General features: G+C 41.5%; 1 protein-coding gene across 2 annotated transcripts in view; it reads right to left on the bottom strand.

The window, feature by feature from the left end:
- SIDT1 (SID1 transmembrane family member 1) overlaps window positions 1-14,363 on the bottom strand; it is a 100,588-nt gene extending 86,225 nt beyond the window's left edge. The window contains exon 1 of one of the 2 annotated variants that reach the window (XM_039256638.1): window positions 14,151-14,363. In XM_039256638.1, the coding sequence (XP_039112569.1) occupies window positions 14,151-14,360 (210 nt within the window). In that variant the 5' untranslated portion in view covers window positions 14,361-14,363. The remainder of the gene's footprint in view (window positions 1-14,150) is intronic. The other variant, XM_039256637.1, reaches the window with a different exon arrangement.
- Between the last annotated feature and the right edge of the window lie 3,785 nt (window positions 14,364-18,148).

The following is an 18,148-nucleotide window of genomic DNA, read 5'->3' as shown; positions in this document are numbered from 1 at the left end:
ACAGTCTGGAGCCTGGAGCCTGGTTTGGATTCTGTGTGTCTCTCTCTCCCTCTCTTCCCCTCCCAGGCTCACACTCTGTCTTTCTCTCAAAAATAAATAAACTTCAAAAAATAAAAAATAAAATAAAATAGGGGCACCTGGGTGGCTCAATTGTTTGAGTATCCAACTTCAGCTTGGGTCATGATCTCATGGTTCATGGGTTTAAGCCCCAGGTTGGGCTCTGTGCTGACAGCTCAGAGCCTGGAGCCTGCTTCGGATTCTGTGTCTCCCTCTACCTCTGCCCCTCCCTTGCTCACACTCTATGTTTCTCCCTCTCTCTCTTTCTCAAAAATAAATAAACATTAAAAAATAATAAAATAGGGGTGCCTGGGTGGCTCAGTTGGTTAAGCCTCCGACTTTGGCTCAGGTCAGGATCTCATGATTTTTGTGAATTCAAGCCCCACGTCAGGCCCTGCGCTGATAGCTCAGAGCCTGGAACCTGCTTCAGATTCTGTGTCTCCCTCTCTCTGCACCTCTCCTGCTTACATTGTCTCTCTTACAAATAAAATGAAAACATTAAAAAAAAATAAAAGCAAAATAATTAAAAATAAAATAAAATAATCTCTTTCCATCCCATTGGTTTCGAGTGATATTTTATGTTTCTTTTAGTGATGGAATAAAGAACAGAAAAAAGTCTCAAATGCAAGCTTAATTACACTTCTGTAGCTAAAAAGACTTGACAAGAAAATCTTATTGATGTAAACAAAGGAAATAATGGCACAAGAAGTCAACACAAATATATACTGACTTCCCAAATAGCATATGTTCCTCATCCTCCACTATTGGTATTATTTAAAAATTTTTTTCAATGTTTATTTATTTTAGAGAGAGATGGAGAGGCAGAATGTGAGCAGGGGAGGGGCCAAGAGAGAAGGAGACACAAAATTTGAAGTAGGCTCCAGGTTGCTTCTCAAGAACAGAGAACTGGTTCTCAGTGGAACATGAGGGAAAATTTCCCAGTTCTTGGGAACTATGACAGGGAAATGGATTCCTACAGCTTTCCTATTGGAAAAGAAGGCTTATACTCAACTTTCTTTAGACACATTTTTCAACATAAGATACCTTCAAAACAGTTTTACTCTTCTTATCCAACCCATAGAAAAATCCCTCTTCAGTCTTGTATAAAATCAACATCTGCATATCCTTCTTTCTAATAGCAAAATCAATTTATTTGTCTATTATTGTCACTTCAAATAAACTGAGGGGATAAGGCAAATGAAAATCTAAAGTAATTAATTACTATAGCAAACAATTTCAATTAATTTTATTATTAATAACATTTAATATATAATGTACCTTTGCTATATGACACTGAGCTTTGCTTCTTCTCTCCAGAAATGGAGCACCATCTTTTGACAAGTAAACCAATGCTTCTCCTGTATAAACAACTTTTACACATGTTCTTAGAAACTAATTATATATGAAAGCAGAAGGATCTCAGACTGAGGGCTTAAGTCGGACAGTTGTTTTTATCACTGACCTTAGCTTTTTATTTTAAAAAATTTTTTAAGGTTTATATTTTTGATAGTGTACAAGTGGCAGAGGGGCATAGAACGAGGGAGTCACAGAATCTGAAGCAGGCTCCAGGCTCTGAGATGTCAGCACAGAGCCCGATGCGGAGCTCGAACCCATGAACTGGGAGGTCATGAACTGAGTTGAAGTCAGATGCTTAACTGGCTGAGCCACCCAGGCACCTCTGCTGACCTTAGCTTTTAAGCAAAATACAGGTCCTTGGGTTTGGTTTTGGTTTTGGTTTGCTTAGCAACTAATATACCTCAAAAACTAAAACAAAACCCCTCAAACTTTCCATTTTCACATAATCCAAGAAAAGAAAAGAAATAATGTTTAAAAATGTATCTTTTTTTTTTTTTTTTTTTTTAGCAAAACAGAAAAGACTATGATTGTATTGCCTGGCAGAATCATGATATGTTTGGTATTTTCCTTAGCAAATGAGCAGAAAGGAATGCGAGGTCCCAATTTGAATAGCTCATTAGATGTGCCTTTAAATCATTAATGCACCATCTTGGTGTGTTGACATGGAACTTCGGTTAGCTCCAGAGTTAAACACTGTAGAAAGAGCTGGCTAACAATCCCTGGCTGCTGCATGGCAACGTGGTCTAATTATCAATCAGTTCGAAAGGAAGAAGGAAATACTGGCATCTTCTTGCGGCAGAGAAGTTTCACGGTATCACAATTATCTAGTCTCTTGGTCTTTTACATTCAAGCCAACAGGAAGAAATGACAGACTTCAGGTAATATGTTGAAACCAAAGCGGGAAAGGAAGGAAAACTGAAAATCCCTACAAACTGTATCAGATACCTAAAATACCCCTTCAGAAGAAAGGAACACAGCAATAACATCAAAACAAAACAAAGTAACAGCCAAAAAGCTAAACCCAACACTATATAGCAAGCCTATACAAGCTCAGCACATGTGGCAAAGGTGGAGAGAAGAGAGGTAAACAAAACAAAACACTTCCAGGTGGTGGAGCCCTATGGGAAGCCTCTCAAAAGAAAAGAAAACCAACTAACCAAAAAAAGAGTCATTATTTAGAAACAATAATTTAAAGTTTTCATTTATTTGCTTTTCTAAGACAAGGGGTTGGAAATGATCTTTTCAGCAAGAAATTTCTCCTACTTGTCTATAGTTAAGAAAAAAATTAGGGACGCCTACCTGACTCAGTTGGTAGAGCATGCGACTCTTGACCTCAGGGTCATGAGTTTAAGCCCCACACTGGGCAGAGAGCTTACTTAAAAAAATAATAATAATAAAGTTGTATACAAGTTTATGACATTCTTTACACTCATATGTGGAATTTAAGAAACACTACAAATGAACATAAAGGGAAGGAAAACTAAGAAAAAAAACAGAGAGGGAGGCAAACCATAAGAGACTGTTAAATACAGAGAACAAACTGAAGATTCCTGGAGGGGCAGTGGGGGGATGGGCTAAATGGATGATGGGCAGTAAGGAGCACATTTGTTGGGATGAGCACTGGGTATTGTATGTAAGAGGTGAATCACTAAATTCTGTGCCTGAAACCATGCTTACACTGTATGTTAACTAACTTGGATTTAAATAAAATTTAAAAAAACAATAATAAAATCAAGAATTTTTTTTTTAAAGTGGGAGGGGGGTACCTGGGTGGTTCAGTTAAGTGTCTCACTCTTGGTTTCAGCTCAGGTCATAATCTCATGGTTTGTGAGTTCAAGCCCCAAGTCAGACTCTGTGCTGACAGCGGGAAGCCTGGTTGGGATTCTTTCTCTCTCATTCGCTCTCTCAAAATAAATAAATAAACATAAAAAAATAAAAACTTACAATCTCACACATGGTTAAAAAAAAAGATCAGTGAACTTCAGCGCTTGAATAAAGATAAAAGATGTAGTCTTCTGAAGTGGGGGAAAATAAAGCTCAGAGAGGGGATAAGATTTGTCGGAGGCACACAGGTTGTTAAGGAGATAAAAATACACATCTTCTGCTGCCCCATCCAGTGTTCTTCCCCAACACTGCTAAGCCTCTCAGTGGTGCGTTGTCATTGCCTAGGAGAGTAAAATATTTTGTGTGTGAAGTACTTAGCAAATACAGAAAAGACCGTTAAAATTCACCATAATCTCACCACCCAGAGACAATGTAAAGTTTATCGTATTTCAGAAATCCCTAATGAAAACCTACATTTAAAAAATATACTGAGAACTCCACAGTCAAGGACTTGAAATGGATAATATTATGAACCTGAATTCAGACACTCAGATATTCTAGCCGCAGAATTTACTTACATAATTTGTTCAGTTTCTCATGAGTAAAAAATAATTATATGTTTGCTTATCCTTTTAACTGCAAATTCAAAACTGAGGATTACTTTACTTATTAAATGGTCTAGAGACAGATTTGCTTGGAACCCAACAGATAATCTGGACAATGGGTTACAGTAGATGCCCTAGATAACTGATGATGTCATTTTCCCTTGTGATTCCCTAAAAGCCACTGAAATATTATTATTTTGCTAGTGATGGGGAAGTACAATTCTGCACCCCCAGTTAACGGTAAGTGTTTTTCCTACACCACCAAACGATTCTCAGAGATTAGATGGGTGATCTACCATTCAACTAAATTCTGACACTATCTACTCTCTGCTTGGAGATAGCGTCAGATCCTACAGGTTAAGAGTTCAGTTTTACGTGAGACTACCTTTCCACTTCTTCCCGCCTTCAGATGCCAATCACAAAGTCCAGGTTGGGGGTGCCTGGCCAGCTTAGTCAGGAGAATATGCAATTCCTGATCTCAGAGTGGTGAGTTTGAGCCTGAGGATGGGTGTAGAGATTACGTAAACAAACAAATGAGAAAATAAACTAAAAAAAAAAAAAAAAAAGTCCAGGTTGTCACCTGACTGATAGATCAAAGATTCCAACAACCCCCTCCTTGGATTGAATTAAATACTAGAGTGGCTCACAGAACTCAGGGAAACATTTTACTTCCTAGATAACCTGATTATTACAATGGACATAACTCAGGAACAGCCAGATGAAAGAGACAGATAGAGCAAGGTATAAAGAAAGGGGTGTGGGGCTTCCATGACTGGGGAGTGCACACCTCTCCCTGAATCTCCACGTGCTCACCAACCCAAGAAGCTCTCTGAGCCCCATCATTCAGGGTTTCTATGGAGGCTTCATTACACAGCCAAGATGGATTAAATCATTGGCCATTGGCAATTCAAGCTCCAGTTCCCTCCCTACCCAGGAGGTCAAAAGGGTAGGACTGAAAATTCCAACACTCCAATTATACAGTTAGTTTCACCTGGCAACCAGCCCCATCTATAGGGTCTGTCCAAAAATCACTTCATTAACATAAACTCAGGTGTGGCTGAATGATAAGACACCTTCATCATTCCTTTTTTTTTTTTTTAATATTTTTATTTATTTCTAGGAGAGAGAGAGAGAGAGAGAGAGAGACAGCGTGAGCAGGGGTGGGTCAGAGAGAGAGGGAGACACAGACTCTGAAACAGGCTCCAGGCTCTGAGCTGGCAGTCAGCACAGAGCCCGACGCGGGGCTCGAACCCACGAACCGCGAGATCATGACCCAAGCCAAGTCGGACGCTCAACCGACTAAGCCACCCAGGCGCCCCAACACCTTCATCATTCTTATCACTTAGAAAATTCCAAGGGTTTACGGCACCTGGGTGGCTCAGTCGGTTAAGCATCCGACTTCGGCTCAGGGCATGATCTCACAGTCCGTGGGTTCAAGCCCCGCATAAGGCTCTGTGCTGACAGCTCAGAGCCTGGAGCCTGTTTCAGATTCTGTGTCTCCCTCTGTCTCTGCCCCTCCCCCACTTGCACTCTGTCTCTCTCAAAAATAAATAAACATTAGGAAATGACTAGTTGGAAACCACTATGGTAATATCTGATTTAGGCAAGAATAATCAATGGATGCTAAAACTGGTGGTTGAAAGTTTGATGAGGGATAGAATATTTATAGTCTCAAGATATTGCTATACAAACTACTTTTTTGATTACAAAAGGAAAATAGTAACATTACAGTGGAGAAATCTGGGGGAGGCCATCTTAACCAAGTAACTGACATTACCCAGTATAACAACAGGAAAACTTAGTATCATGTGCCTCTGATACGGTGCACTAAGGATACGATAGCACTTCTGTGATGATATGCTGAAAATGTATACCCTGCATCTAATCATGAGGAAACATCAGACAAATCCAAATTGAGGGACAATCTATAAAATAACTGGCTGGGCACCAGGATGGCTCAGTCGGTTAAGCATCCGGCTCTTGATTTCAACTCAGGTCATGATCCCAGGGTTGTGGGATGGAGCTCTGCATCAGGCTCTGCGTCGAGTACGTTGCCTGCTTAAGATTGTTTCTCTCTCTTTCCCCCTTTGGCCATTTCCTTCCACTCTCTCCCCCCACCCACCAACTTGTGTGCTTTCTCTTTAAAAAGGCGAAAGATTTATGCGATCTGAAGAGAAACCAGAGTATAGTGTGCTTTCTCTTTAAAAAAAAAAAAAAGAAAATGAATATTGACCAAATTATTAAATTATTATTTAAAAAAAATAAATAAAATAACTGCCTATACTCTTCAAAAACATTGAGGTCCACAAAACAAAAAACAAAACAAAGCAAAACAAAACACCCAAATTCTTAACTATAGAAAACAAATTGAAGGGCACCTGAGTGGCTCAGTCAGTTAAGCGTCCACTCAGGTCATGATCTCATGGTTCGTGGGTTCAAGCCCCGCATCAGGCTCTGTGCTGACAGTTAGCTCAGAGCCTGGAGCCTGTCTTCAGATTCTGTGCCTCCATCTCTCTCTGACCCTCCCCTGGTCATGCTGTCTCACTCTCTCTCAAACATAAACAAAAATATTTTAAAAATTAAAAAAAAAATTAATGGTTGTCAGAGGGGAGATTTGAGAGGGTATGGGTGAAATAGTTGAAGGTGATTAAATTAGATTAAATTAAATTAATTTTATGATTTTCATCATTATTCCATGGCTATATAAGAAAATATTCTTGTTCACAGAAAATATACACTGAAGTATTTAGAGGCAAAGGAGCATCATATATCTGTAGTCTAGTTTCAAGTGTTTGGGGGGGATTTGCTTATGGAGAGAGAGACTGATGAAGCAAATTTGGCAGAAACAATTGGGAAATTTGAGTGAAGGGCATACTTGAGTTCTTTATATGGTCCTAACTTTTCTGTATATTTGAAGTTATTTCAAAATTAAAACTCACAGAAAATAGAGGATTCTGAGAAGATGGTGTCAGTAGCAGCAGAGAATTTGAATCTCCAAATGTCCCCTGTGAAAATAGGGCAACTGGAAAAACTGAACCAAAATTTCATGGAGGTAGCCTGCACAGAGTCCAAAATGTGACTGGGTGGGAAAAAATTACCAATGGCTTCAACACCTGTGTGGTAGCAGCAATTGTGTGGGTAGAATCAGAAGGGGAAGCATGGAGCTCTGATGAGTCTATGAGAATCAGAGAACCCAAAATCCTTCAAAAGGTGCTCCCTAAAAAGATGTGAGGGCCAACCTGAAAACAGCAGTTGAACCTGGAGGGAATTTTGTAGGCTTCAAGTTGTGAATAAGGGTAAGAACACTTCAGGAAATCCAGAGTCTTCTGGAGTAATGTGGGCCTCATGGATTCTAAAAACTAATCAAAACTCTCTTCCTAGAAGAAAACCCTGCCTGAGGAAAGGCTGTGGGAGTGGAACCCAAACTGAGCAGGATGAAGGAAAGAGGAAGGAAAGATGAAAAGAAAGAGGAAGTCTCCATAAAATGGGGGAGAGGACCTGTGAAATTTCTCAGAAAGAAAATCATGTTTTAATCACCTCTCAAGGAGAAGAAAGCTAGGAAAGCTCTCCAGGTCAATCTTTCCCTTCTAAACTAAGAAAAACTTGGAGTACCTGGGTGGCTCAGTGGGTTGAGTGTCCCACTCTTGATTTCAGCTCAAGTCATGATGCCAGGGTTGTGGTATGGAGCCCTGAGTCAGGCTCTGCACTGAGGGTGGAGATTGCTCTCTCTCTCCCTCTGCCCCTTTCCCCCACTCATGTTCTCTTTCTCTCTCTCTAATATTAAAAAAAAATTTTTTTTAATAAAATAAGGAAAACTCATCGAAAGTAAAGATGAGCAAGAGACAAGGACTGCAGCTAAATACCACACAAGTCACTGCAAGTCAAAGATACTAAGGAGCAGAAAACACCATTTCAGCTGGTAACAATATGCCAGAAAGCTGTACCTATAAAACAGATAGAACGCACAACCTGAGATTTCCAAATTTGAAATTATGAACATTTTAAAAACTATGAAAAAAGCCATAAATCAGAATTTTAAAAACTCAGAAATGAGGTGATTGGAGAAAATGGAGTCTTAAAAAAAATGGCAGAACTCAGGAAAAAATTAGAAATAAAATTCTAAATTATGTTATGAATGGATACTTAATATGAATAAGGAAAATAGAAAATGGAAAGGAGAAAAAATTTAATCTGGGCAGGATATAAAAAAAATTCTAGAAAAAGGAATAGATATAGGAAGCAATAAAGAAGGGCCAATATAAGTATAAAGGGAATTCCTAAAGAAGATAATCAAGCATTGGAATAAACAAATGTTACAAACTGTAAAGAAGGGCGCTGGGGTGGCTCAGCCAGTTAAGCATCCAAGTTCAGCTCAGGTCATGATCTCACAGTTGTGAATTAAAGCCCTGTTTTGTGTGAGCTCGAACCCTACTCCGGGCTCTGTACTCTCTCTCCCTCTCTCTCAAAAATAATTAAGTAAATCAATCAATCAATTAATCAAATAAAAACTATAAGGAAATTTCCCAAATTAAAAAAAATCATTGATGTTACATATTGAAAGATTACATCACATACCTGGGAAAGACTGACTTACCAGACACAGTCTAGTGAAACGACTAGATTTCAAAGAAAAAGGAAAAAGAGTCTGGAATCCAGGCAGAGAAATGGAATTACTTGCAAAGGAAAGAATTCCTTCTTTCATCAAGCTTTATTCTGACAGCTCAGAGCGATGGACCTGCTTCAGATTTTGTGTTTCCCTCTCTCTCTGCCCCTCCCCTGCTGGTGCTCTGTCTTTCTCCTTTTCAAAAGTAAATAAAACATTAAAAAAACATATTATCACCTTGTTGTTCCTAATGAATTCATGAAACTAGGCAATTATAAACAATGGTGGCTATCATCACAAAAAGAGACAACCAGACATTATGGGCCTGCTGGTAAAATATATACTACCGCTTTCAATGTAGTATTGTCAAAAAAGAAATCAGATCTGTATTTCCATACCTGAAAGGCCTTTCCCCTTTCTTTCTGGCTATCCAAGTTCTGCATATCTATTATGACCTTTCCAAGCTTCATTTCCTCCAACAAAGCTATCTGTCGGATGAATGACTTCTCTAAGGTCTTGTAGTACTTGGATCAGTGCTGTCCAAAGAAAACATAATATGACCCACATATGTGTTTTTAAATTTTTTAGGAGCTACCTTAGAAAGCACAAAGAGGGGTGCCTGAGTGGCTCAGCTGATTAAACAACATCTGACTCTTGATTTTGGCTCAGGTCATCATCTGGTGGTTTGTGAGACTGAGCCCTGTTGCACTAGTCAGTGCAGAGCCTGCTTGGGATTCTCTCTCCCCATCTCTCTCTGCCCCTCCCTCACTTGCTTGCATGTGCATTCTCTCTCAAAATAAATACTTTAAAAATTTTTTGAAAAAGTACACAGAAACAAATGAAGTTAGTTTTATTAATATATTTGATTTAACTTAATATATCCAAAATACTATCATTTAAACATATAATCAATAAAAATATTAATTACACATTTCATGTCTTTGTATACCGTCTGAAATCTGGTGTGTATTCTACACTTACAGTACATCTTATTTTGTGAGTGGCCACATTTCAAGTGTGCAATAGCCACATGTGGATAATGGCTATCACACTGGACATCACACACTTACAGAATCCATTACATAATTTAGCACATGACTATCCAGTCTAGGCAGGCAGAAGATGGGTTCTCCTTAAAATCAGACCTACAACTGAAGAAATGTCAGCCCCTAGACATCCTTATAATAACATGGATGCTGCTTTTTCAAAGCCACAGATGAAAATGTGGGAGGTGACTGCTATGGGCTGAATGTTTGTGTCCCCCTCTGCCCCCAAATTCATGTTGAAGCCTAATCCCCCTTGTGACAGTATTTGGAGGAGAATTAGATCATGAAGTTGAGCCCTCATGAGGAGATTAGTGCCCTTAAAAGTGACAGGAGAGAGCTTGCTTCTCTCCCTGCTCCTGGGCCCTGGGAAGGCACAGCTATAAGGCACTGTCTACAAGCTAGGAAGCCAGCTGTCACCAGGCACCAAATCTGCTGACACTGTGATTCTGGACTAGCTAGCCTCCAGAATTGTGACAAATGAGGTCTGTTTAAGCCACCCAGTCTACGGTATTCTGTTCAGCCAGATAATGTGCTAACGAGAGAATTTCCTCCTCACAAGCAAGTAGTCCAGTTCAGTAAGAGGAAGTATGAAGCCAGCAGTGGGGGCTTCTCTGCCTCAGTATGTAAGGAACACAGAGGGAATACATCCCAGACTCGGGGAGCTGCGGCTATCACATCCAAGGTTTTTATTCTTCGGTGTAACCAGTAATGTATGGTTAGAAGTTGGCACTGGAATGGTCTGATATAGATTTCATTGTTCATAAGAACTGGATAGACTTTTGGAATCTGGATCCAAGAGGCAGTATAACTGGTTCTAGATATACAACTACTGGTTGATATGAATAAAGCCAAGGATTGTTCCTTGGGCATCGAAAAGCATATGTCATTAAAAGATAAATGTCTCCATTGAATAAACCAAAGAAATATTTCCAGAGAAACATTTCAAATTTAAAAATGTATGGTGACCAATGAATTCTGTTACTGAAATTCTCCAAGAAGACATCTTGTTGCATGGTAGTTTGATTTTTATTTAAAAGCACCTTATCAGCATCTAGCTCAAGTACAAACATTTGATTATTGCCACCACCTGTCTCTACAAGAGTATTCTCATTTCTCAATAAACCTGCTTTCGTGCCCTCTGTCCCAGTCAGACGTACGCCTGGTGACTTTCTCAACAAGATGATTTCCTTCTAGTTTAGTTCCAGCCCTGTAGTTCTAGGACACCCTGTTTGCCACAGTAAAACTCTACTCCCCTGGAAAGGAGTCTCCAGAAACTTCCCCTCTAGGGAAATGAAATGAACCATGATCTTGCCTAACCTGTAACTTGATCATTATTTTCATTTTTCTTCTTTAAAGCAGTCACTCCATTCTTTCAGTGAATTTTTTTTTTTTTATGGCAGCTTGTTATTTACATTACTCTGCCCAGAAGGCCTGTGAGACTTTTCCTGATGCTGACCTCAGTAATTAGCATGACAAACGCTTGGCTAAATAGTTCCTTGGGACAATGTTTGGTAAGGGAGATGCAGTGGCTGACAGGAAAGATTAGGGGCAAAGGATCCCACAGCAGCTTCCTCTCCTCCTCAAAGCCTAAACTGAGAATAGCCTTTCCCCTCCAATCTGAAGAAAAAATAATGGCAAACATAACAATGGCTTGAAGAGAAAAGGAAAAAAGATTAAAACTCACAAAGTTCTACTTTATTATTTTTTTCCTAAACCAAATTCTTTGCGGTACTTTAGGGTGATAGGTGGGAAATGACCCCTACAGGGAAGGGATCTCTGACCAACAGTTTGTCAGATTAAAAGGAAAAAAGGTCCCAACCAAGCTTTTGCTCTTGGGTTCATAGATCTTCACTTAGCAGAGCCCTTCGGTAATGGTGGACAAACTGCTTCTCGTGAATAACAAGAATTTAGAGTGGGAGGCTAGCATGTGGGGTGGGGAGTAGCCAATAAGATGATGATAAACCAGGGCCTAAATAGTAATGCCACCATCTTGAAATTTCCCTTGGTGGGGAACAGCTGGTAAATTGTTATGATAGTATTGTCTAGATTTCTGCTTTAATCTATCACTTATCCTGTGCTGTTCTATACTTCCCTTATGCTATTCCAAATCTTCAATAAAATTCTGCTATATCCAAAAGCATTGTATTCATGTTATTGTAAGGTGGTTCTGCTAGTACAAAAACTTGCGTTATCTGCCAGTTTCTTGGTTCCCAAGTGTATTTCTCAGACTGGTGAACTTTTAGGGATTGCTGGGGTTGTCAACTTTCTATTGTATTATGCAAAGATATTTTACAAACTAATTTTCACTCTTGTTTCATAAAATAAAAGTTATTTAAATTTCATAACTTTAATTTCATAACAACTGTTAAAAACGTTTTCATCTGGAATGATCTCATACTTGGAACCAATTAAAAAGTATATATTCTATTTTATTTAGTTTTAGCTTCCAGGTTCCTCAAACCTTTCTTCACTTATTTATTCACTTTTCAAAGGCGTTAGTAAACCTCTCATGTGCCGAGCACTGTGCCAGGTACTGGAATACGGAGATGAACATGACTCTGGCCCTGTCCTCCATCTCTCACGCTGTTCTAGGAAAGTCAAGCAGACAGTGCACTTGTGTTGTGGTAGAGAAACTCACCAAATACTAAAGGCAAAAAGGCCAAGCAACAGTTAAAAAACAGTCAATCTATTTTTTTATGTTTATTTATTTACTAAGAGAGAGAGAGAATGAGTGAGGGAGGAGCAGAGAGAGAGGGAGAGAGAATCTCAAGCAGGTTCCTTGCTTTCAGTGCAGAGCCCAGTGTAGGGCTCGGTCCCACAAACAGTGAGATCATGACCAGAGCTGAAACCAAGAGTCAGACACTTAACCGAATGAGTTGAGCCACCCAGGCGCCCCCACCCCTACCGCCAGCAATGGCCAATCTATTACTTTTTGTCTTTTTCTTTTTTTTTAATGTTTTATTTATTTCTAGGAGAGAGAGAGAGACAGCGTGAGCAGGGGAGGGTCAGAGAGAGAGGGAGTCACAGACCCTGAAATAGGCTCCAGGCTCTGGGCTGGCAGTCAGCACAGAGCCCGACACGGGGCTCGAACCCACGAACCGCGAGATCATGACCTAAGCGAAAGTCGGATGCTTAACCGACTGAGCCACCCAGGCGCCCCATGGTCAATCTATTTCTAAGCAGAAGTGCAAGAACTACTAAAGCCTGATGTCAGAACTTTGCACATACCACTTGAGTTTCCTTCCTGATGACTTAGGAAGAAATTGACAGTATACCCCAGAGATCATGGAATTTTTTTCTGAGCAAATTATACGGCTAGGAATACAACTCATGTGCCAGGTCAGCTGGTCCATACTGCACACTGGACAGGAAGAGATGAGTTGTATGGAATTGGGGAGATAAAAGCTGCTCCCCCCCCCCCCCACCTTGTTCACAATAGGATGGCTCTGCACAGAGTCACCCTGCTCACTTCAGGACATACAACCTGAAGGTCAGCAGAGGACAGGCCGGGGTCAGGGTTGTGCTGCCACGGTGACAGCACCTTAGGATTTGGTGCCAGCCTGGCGCTGGGACGCTTCCTCAATACACACAGCTGGGAGATGTCTGGGAGCGGTGATGGGCACATTGGTCCATCCTGCCCAATACGATTCCAAGCTACCAGGCTTCTGAGTTCTGATTCTAAGTGAGAGTTAGAGAGGCATATGGTGGTATCCCAGTCATCCGGTTCTGGAATTTCTCCAAGGGGAAATACATAAAGGCATAAAGGGATACACATACACATACACATTCATATGGGAAGAAAATCCAGAGGCAGGTATACAGGGAGTTTTTTTCTCTGCCCTGGAGGGTACCATATTAGAAGGAAAGACCTAACTATGCATTTTTTTTTACATTATATAATCAGAATTATATGTGTCAAAGGGATAGTTGCTGGAACAGTCATTTCCTCTCCTGTGTCACCTCGATTCTTATCAGACTAGATCTAGAACTTTCATACAGTTACCCACCCTTATTTCACATCAAAACCTCCATAGATCACCTGCTGACTGCAGTTCCGACATCTCCGGCCGGGTCTTGTGGCTTCTCTGAAGCACATACGTGTGACAGTAGTACAGAAACACAGGAAATGACTATTAAACACACAGAGGCTCGGCAGCTTGCGTCCATTCTCACACATTCCTATTTTAGATTCTGAGCAGCTCTCCCTCCCCATGCGCTATGAAATAGAAGGGTCTGGCAGAATCACCCAAATGAAATGAGGTTCGTTCTCCGCAGGGGAATAGAAACATCGGTGCGGTCCTTTCCCTCCACAGCCCTAGAAACCTTGAGTTTCCTAGAGAAAGGCCCACCAGGGGGCTAGGAGCCACCAAAGGTGCAGGGAACCTGCGCCTCTACACAGCCCCGAAATGCCGGGGAACCAGGCCAGGGAAGGTGCGAGATGAACCGGAGTTGTCCCGGAGGCCGGTTGCGGGCGATGCGGCAGCTCCCGCAGGAGCTGATTGCTTTGTGCGAAAGTGATTGCTTTGAAGGGAAAAGGGAGCGAGGGTCCTGTGGCCCCTAAGGGCTCCCGAGGTCAATTCCCAGGGGACCCAAAGCAGCGACGGGGCTCTGGGATCTGGCAAGTTCCCGGGAGTCGAGCGAGGAAAGCGAGCCTCTTACCTGGCCAGGCTGGCTGGTGTAGTTGAAGGAGTAGATGTTCTCGGTGCTGAGGCTCACCACCCCGCTGTAGACGCGATCGAAATCGGCGCCCCTGGCGGGGTCGCGGGGGTCTCCGCGCGCGAGGGGTTCAGCTGGGCGCGGGGGTGCGGCCGCCCGCAGAAGCCAGGGCAGTAGCGCGCAGAGCAGCGCGAATCCCGGGCAGCCCCGCATGGTGGGCGCCGCGCCCCTGCCGCGACGCAGAGCCGCCCTGGCGAGGGGGCGAGCGCAGAGCTGGTCCTTCCAAAGCCCCCTGCGGGCCCGGCTCCCGCTACAGCGCAGCGCGGGCGATGCCAGGCAAGCCCCACCGGCGAGCGCTGGCGACGCGCGCGCGGGCTAAGAGCCGATCAAATATTGATGCAGCCGCCTGGGGTCTCGGCGGGAGGTCGCGGGCCTCGGGGAGTGGGGGCGGGGGGTAGGGGAGCCTCGGGCTGCTGCTTTGCTCTCCGGCTTCTAAATCCGTTTCCGTCTCCCTTTCTCATTTCTGACAAACCCCCCGCCTCCCCCCGTACCCAGCTAGACTTTCAGATCTTTTCCCTACTCAACCTCAAAAAAAAAAAAAAAAAAAAAAAAAAAAAAAAAAAAAAAAACCGCATTAGATGCATTAGAAATATTCACTAGTCTTAAGAGTCAACCTGTCCAGCCACCGAGCAGGAAATAAGTAAATGAAATGTGCACCCTGGCTGCGAGAGAAGAAATAGAAAGCAACAGAGCCTGTCCCCGAAGAGGGTGCACGAGTTCGCTTTTCCTGTCTGCTACCTGCAGAGAGCTCCTGCCCATCTGAATGATGGTTATTAACTCTCAGTTCTTCCTTCTCTAACAGAAACCCTTTCCAGACACCTGTTTTATTTCCTTACCCTCTTCTCTTCTCGAGGAGAGCCACACATCATTGTTTTCTTTCTGTCTCGCTGTACGTGTTAAATATGTAAGTGTCATAAAAACAATGAATAGATAGGGTAAAGAAGACAGTTTCGAACACCGCCTGAAGTCTGGTCCCGGAAATTGTCAAGAAATACTCAGAGCAGCAAGACTTATGCAGAGGGCACTTCTTTCCGCCCCAAGTTCTTGCCTACTTTACCTCTGCAATGACTTCTTAGATTCTGGGAGACTCCCTGGGATCTGGATTGTTTTTCAAATGAGAGAAACTACAGCCCATCATTAAAAGGAAATAACCTTCTGGCAAAATTTAGGGGATTCAATTTAAACAGTTGAAAGGCGGATAAAGGATGAGGTGGGAAGAGGATCCCCAGGAAGTACTTGCTGAATGTCAAACAATCACAGTTCAGGTGTAGAAGGGGACTCACTGTTTTATTTCAACGTCAAGTTATTTGTAAATGAGAAAGAAACATAATTGTGTTGAACCTGAAGGAACATTTAAAGAGAAGCCATGAAGAAGAAAAGGTCATGTTCAAAGAGTTAAGTTACAGACTAAAATCCTAGCATTTACCATTCAAAGGGAGGTGTGTTTTTTTCTTTTAAATTTAAAACCTCATTGGATTCCTGTAATTATTAAAATGTTAAAAACGAGTTCTAAACATTTGGCATAGTGTTTTATAACTGTGTAAATTCAGAAAACAATGCTGTTGGAAGATTGAGTTAGAGACTCCTCGTTAGGATAATTTTCACTTTACAAAATTTAATCTTGAAGATGTATAAGCATAAGGACAAAAATACTAATTCAAAGAGGAGTTTAGGGATGAAGTTTAAAGTGCAGCTCATTGTTTTGAGAAATATAATAATTTCATCCAGAATTTGAATGATATGAAACTGCTGTATTTCAAATGTCTATGCCACTTTTTAGGATTTAACAAAATTTCATAAACTTAAAGTTTCTAAAGTTCTTCCAGTTTAGCTGGCCTGGCCAGTTCAGGCACTTTCTGCCAGGATAGGGTCATGGAGTTCTACTCTAGACCACAAGAGATAAGGAACTGGCTTTTTCACAAGGTAACTCCTTCTTTGGGGGCAAGTGGATAGTTATTAGAATGATATTTCACACTCTAAATTGGAATCTGCCTCTCTTCTACTCACTGGCATGAGTTCTGTCCTCTGGAGCCATAGGAATAAACCTAATCCTTCTTACACATGACAGCCTTGTAGGTATTTGAAGGAGCTATGACCCTAACTGTAAGTAATGAAATTAGAAACAATGAGAATAGATCCTTTATCTTAGCAAAGAACCCCAAATATTTACTTTAAAGCCATTATAGATGATACATATACTAATTTGAATTATATATTACAAATCACTCTATACTATGATCTAATCCTCATTCCACGGAATGACCTTAGGTAATTAACCTCCCAGCATCACAAGATTGCTGTAAGCAGAAGGGGGGTGGAGAGAAGAATGTATTTGAAATTGTATTAGAAAGTTTAAAATGTTGTATGACCAAATATTGTTATTGTATGACTCCTAGTTCAACAGCTAAAAAGTTAAATACAGTCCATCAGCCAGGCTTGTAAAATATCTACAATCCCAAACTTCCACTGTGAGAGGCTGAATATACAAACAGATGATGACCAGACCATATATGAAAATAGACCTCTGACCCCAGCCTCTGCAGCAACTGGTCCTAGAAGACAAACAACAATCTCTGTAGCAAATGGCCCCAAACAATCAGGAGTTGGTCAGTGGCTGCCAACTTTCCCAATTTTTGCCTCTGCTCCCAACTCAGGATCAATCGAAGGAAGTTAAATATGCTCTACAAAACATAAAATGGCCCATTTCTGGTTAGCCTGCTCACAGCTCCTCTGTGCCATTGAGATCCAATCAGAGTATTTTTTTTATTATAAAGCTTTCCCAGTCCCCTGCCTGCCTTTGAGTCTTGGTAAACACAAGTGATGGTGGCTTGCTCTAGCAAGCTCTGAAATAAATAACCTGTTTTCATTTGAATGGTCTTTATTTCCATAGTTGTCCTGGAGGTTCCAGTGAGATGTGGTCTGCATTGCCTGCCACCATGGACTCCATCCTTCAAACAGGTGGGATACAAACCAAGGTCCCTGTGCCTTACTCACAGTGTTGGGTATGTGTTGACATGATAAGTGAGCTTTGTGTCTGAGCTCCCCTTTCTTTGCTTTTGAGTTCTTTGGCTATCCAGTCTCAGTGTGATACGTGGGCTTTGTTTTGGTTCCTATTTGTTTGGCATCTTTGGTGGAGTCAGGCTATTCCTTTTCATCCCTTTTTATTCCCTCTTCTGCTTCTGTTTTGTGCTATGTTGTCTAAAAGTATTGTTTGTCACAGAGTAGAACACTGGACCAGCATTCTTTTGGGCACCCTTTGCTTTGGATCGTGCATAAAACTAGGCTATCCTTTATTTCACTTGTTTTGTCCTTAGAGTTTGGCTTTGATCCACAGAGAGCGTTCTCTCTGTTTTTCCACCTGCCTGCAGGTGTAGGTTGTTGGGTCTACATTTGGAGGCAGCTACCTTCAAGTTGAGGTCTCAAGACTCAAAGTGCACAAGCATCATTTTCAGCTACCAGCTGTTACAGGCTAGCTAAGTCTAATTCCTCTCTTCCTTTTGGAGAAGTTCCTAATGAGTGTCCGCTCACTACAGTTCTAATTCTTTTTTCTTTTTAAGTTTATTTATTTATTTTGAGAGAGACAGAGATAGCACAAGTAGAGGAAGGCCACAGAGAGAGAGAGAGAGAGAGAGAGAGAGAGAGAATCCCAAGCAGGCTCCATGCTGCCAGCATAGAGTCCAGCGTGGGGCTCAAACCTATGAAGCCACGAGATCAGTACCTGAGCTGAAATCAAGAGTTGGATGCTTACCTGACTGATCCACCCAGGCCCCACTACAGTTCAAATTCTTACACCTATGTTTCCAATGGCATCACTTCACTAAGGATGATCTGGGCCTTCAATGGCCACTCTGTGGGACACTGAACTTGAACAAAATTGTTTGACAGGTGCCTTAAAAAAGAAAAAGAATAAAGTTTTCTTGGATCCAATGAGCCCCACTTTT

This window comes from Hyaena hyaena, unplaced genomic scaffold (assembly GCF_003009895.1).
Source record: "Hyaena hyaena isolate Hyena2069 unplaced genomic scaffold, ASM300989v1 scaffold_582, whole genome shotgun sequence".
NCBI classification, from domain to species: Eukaryota; Metazoa; Chordata; class Mammalia; order Carnivora; family Hyaenidae; genus Hyaena; species Hyaena hyaena.
Note: the sequence above shows the minus strand (reverse complement) of the source record. Positions and strands in the feature narration are given on the sequence as shown.